The sequence below is a fragment of the Vitis riparia genome, chromosome 9, assembly GCF_004353265.1.
Source record: "Vitis riparia cultivar Riparia Gloire de Montpellier isolate 1030 chromosome 9, EGFV_Vit.rip_1.0, whole genome shotgun sequence".
NCBI classification, from domain to species: domain Eukaryota; kingdom Viridiplantae; phylum Streptophyta; class Magnoliopsida; order Vitales; family Vitaceae; genus Vitis; species Vitis riparia.
Genome location: NC_048439.1, coordinates 11891796 through 11895147, shown reverse-complemented (window position 1 = coordinate 11895147; position 3352 = coordinate 11891796). Strand labels below are relative to the sequence as shown.

General features: G+C 40.7%; 1 protein-coding gene across 1 annotated transcript; it reads right to left on the bottom strand.

Moving 5' to 3' along the window:
• Positions 1-836: 836 nt before the first annotated feature.
• LOC117921813 (probable disease resistance protein At4g14610) lies at positions 837-3143 on the bottom strand. The gene is made up of 2 exons (XM_034839772.1): positions 2375-3143; positions 837-1744 (listed from the first exon to the last, which is right to left on the bottom strand). Exons 1-2 carry the CDS (start codon positions 3141-3143, stop codon positions 837-839), a joined length of 1677 nt encoding a protein of 558 aa, XP_034695663.1.
• Between the last annotated feature and the right edge of the window lie 209 nt (positions 3144-3352).

Here is a 3352-nt window from a genome sequence, read left to right as displayed (position 1 = left end):
CGTGCAGGGGAGCCGGTTTGGGCGACTGTTTCTGGGTTGTGGCCGCTTGCAGAGGTGGGGTCTTGCCAGTTAGTGAGATGAGCAATCAGCTTTCATACATTACTCAAACATCAACCTCAAAAAGAAGAAAAAAAAAAAGTAAACCATATTCTGAGCCATTTGAGAGAGAAAAGTCAGAAAACAGAGGAACAGAATGCGAACAGAGTAGAGCGAATATGATAACAAAACCCAGCAGAATATGCTTAAACTCAGCAATGTGAAGAGAAGAAAAACAAGAAATACAAAACGAAAGTGCTCATAAGGGTCGTACCTGAGTTGAGGCGAAGACGATACGACTTACTTTCTGCTCCCTGCTCATTTTCTCTCTCCCCTACCCCCCCCCCCGGGGCCCTCACCAAAAGGGGTCTACACCAATTTTACGCTAAATTATACATTTATTTTTTGTTTTTTCCCCTCTAATTTCAAAATTGAGGTGTCAAAAGTGGAGTAAAATGGAAAGCCAAAAAACCAAAAGCATAATTGAGACTTAAATTGAGTGTAACATTTTTTTGTAATCAACCTGATAATTTTACCAAAGCATAGGATCAAGATTAAGCATGGAAAAAACTTGAAACTATAATCTTGATCAATTCCATAAATATTAATCAGCACAAAAAAAAAAAAAAAGAAAGTCAAGAAAAAATGGAATTTAAATCCACAACAAACACCCAAACATTTGGCATTCCTTCAAATCCTGCAAACGATTGGCATCTAATTATAGAATGAATTAAAGAATAAGACACATTCCAATTATATTTGGTTGATTTTAATTGGAATCATACCTAAGCCCCTTGTTCTTATATTGCTTTGAAACTGGGAAGGAAAGTAGTTAGAGTAGCTTCATCCTCCCATTCTAATTCATTCCACCACTCTTGCTTTCCTACCATCACAACTCTACCTTGATTGGCACTGTTGGAGTTGAGTGGCAGCTTCTTCAGCTTTGGACACCCAACTACTTCAATTCTGTCAAGGTAAAGAAAGGGCAAGGGATTCCGGTACACATTCTTCAGTTGGGGTAAACCATTTAACTCCAGTCGCATGAGTTTTGTGAATGGGCTCAGATTTCCTCCGTCCTCTGCACCTTTACCTATCACTTCTTCCATTTCATCACATTGTCCTATTGTAAGAGATAGGAGGTTTGGGGCAAAAATAAGCCATGTCAAATTCTTCAACATCTGGCATCTATTGATGACCACTTCGCAAAGGCCATGGAAGCATTTGACCTTCGGGTTGAGACTGCTATACCCCACTGTTTCCTTTCCTTTCCCTGCCCAATCAAACTTAATCTCTCTCAAACTATCCAAATCTTTCATCGTAAGCCCAGCGAGATGCTTCATATTTTCGAGAGATGATAGGTTGAGTGAGCTTGAACCTTTGAACATCTTGAGGCAGATTGCATGAGTGCAACTCGGTAACTTTCTGGAACTTAAAAATCTCTTAAACACAGAGGCACTTGCTATGGTGACACTTAAATCCGTCAAGTATTTCAAACTCTCCAATTCCTCTATCAAGGACTCATTACCATATGATTCAACGCCTCCTTCAGCTACTTGATCATAAAGTCCACAATTGTACATGCCAATCCCTTGCAGCATTAAAAGACTTGATATTAGTCCTCGTGGAATTGAAGAGACTTTAGATGTACACAATCTCAAAGCCTTCAATTGTACGAGATTCTTCATCTCAATCGGCAACTTCTTTATCTCTGTACCATATAAATCAAGACATTGCAATGAAACCAAATTATAAATATCTGATGGTAACTCAACTATTTTGGTGTTTGATAAGCTCAACACTCTTAGATTGGGCATAAATTGGAAAAAACCATTGCTTATCATCTGCAAATCACTATTCAAATCTAGAACAAGTGTCGAGAGATTGGGACATGTGGGTGATCCTGTTAACTTCTCAATTCGGTTGTCCATCAGTGAAATCCTTTCTGTCGTCGTCCATTTGATAAAGTCAGGTGCTTGAGTCAAACCGACACTTGTTTGTACCAAAAACTTGCCCTTCATCTCCCCCATTTCACTGGTTATCCACAAGGCCATATCACGTACAACATCATGAAATTTTACAAATCTAGTATTTGAAGATTCCTCAAGTAGACATGCATGAACGAGAGTACTGATAATATTGAATCCCTGATTTCTGGCTCCATCCGTGTCATCAAATTCATCTAAAAATCCCTCACCAATCCATCGATATATCAAAATTTCCTTAGCTATGAAAAAATCTTCTGGGAATAAAGAACTTTATAAGAAGCAAGATTGAACTATTTTGGAGGGCAAACTATCATAGCTGTATTTCAAAAGTGGGTACACTCGGTGCTCCATACTTGGAAAATTTGAAGCACGTGTTTGCAGTACTCTAATTGCATGCTTCCAATCTTGGGGTGTCACTTTAGAAGCCATGGCTCGCCCTATGGTAATTATCGCCAGTGGCAAACCGCAACACTCTTTTGCAACCATTTCAGCCAGCTCAGGTATTTCTGGATTAGAATTAAGGGCGTCCTTTCCCACATATTTTTGAAACAGATCCCACGAATCCTTCCATGCCAAAGATTTCACTTGGATCTTCTTGTGAGCTCCCATTTGCCAGCACAAGTCCTGAGATCGAGTGGTGAATATCAGCTTGGACTTATTTTGTTGGTCGGGAGGTGGAATTCCCACTTCTAACAGATCCATATGCTCCCACATGTCATCCAACAACATCACAAACCTCTTTTTGCTCAAGGCTCTCCAGATGTCTTTGACTTTCTCATGGCGGCTTTTGCTTTTCCATTTATCATCACAGAATCCCACCTTCTCCCAAATCTCATTTTGAACCCGCCCTAGATTTGGAGTTTTTGAAACCACTACCCAAATTACGACATCAAAATTGTGGGATGTTTTAAGGAAATGATTGTTGATTTGTGTCAAGAGGGTGGTCTTTCCAACGCCCCCCAACCCATATAAGCCGATCATCCCTACATGTTCTTCTTCGAGACTCCTCCAAACTTTGTCAAATGTTGATTCCAAGCCCACAGTGGGTTGGCCGGGTATTTCCTCCACAGGAGCTGGAGGTACAATATCAGCCACCACCTCAAAATTACGTCCTTCGCTCATTAGAGTAGCCATATCTTGTAGCTTCCTGGCCACTTTTTTTCCCAACGTGTAGCTGGAGATGCAATGCTTGGGATGGCAACAACCACGTAATCGTTTCTCCTCACGGTCTCCGCTCCATCTCCAATCAGTTGACGGACTTCAATTTCCATGGCTTCCACCCTGGAAAGCCAGCCTTGTACTTGATCCAGACGCTTCATTTGTTGTCTCTC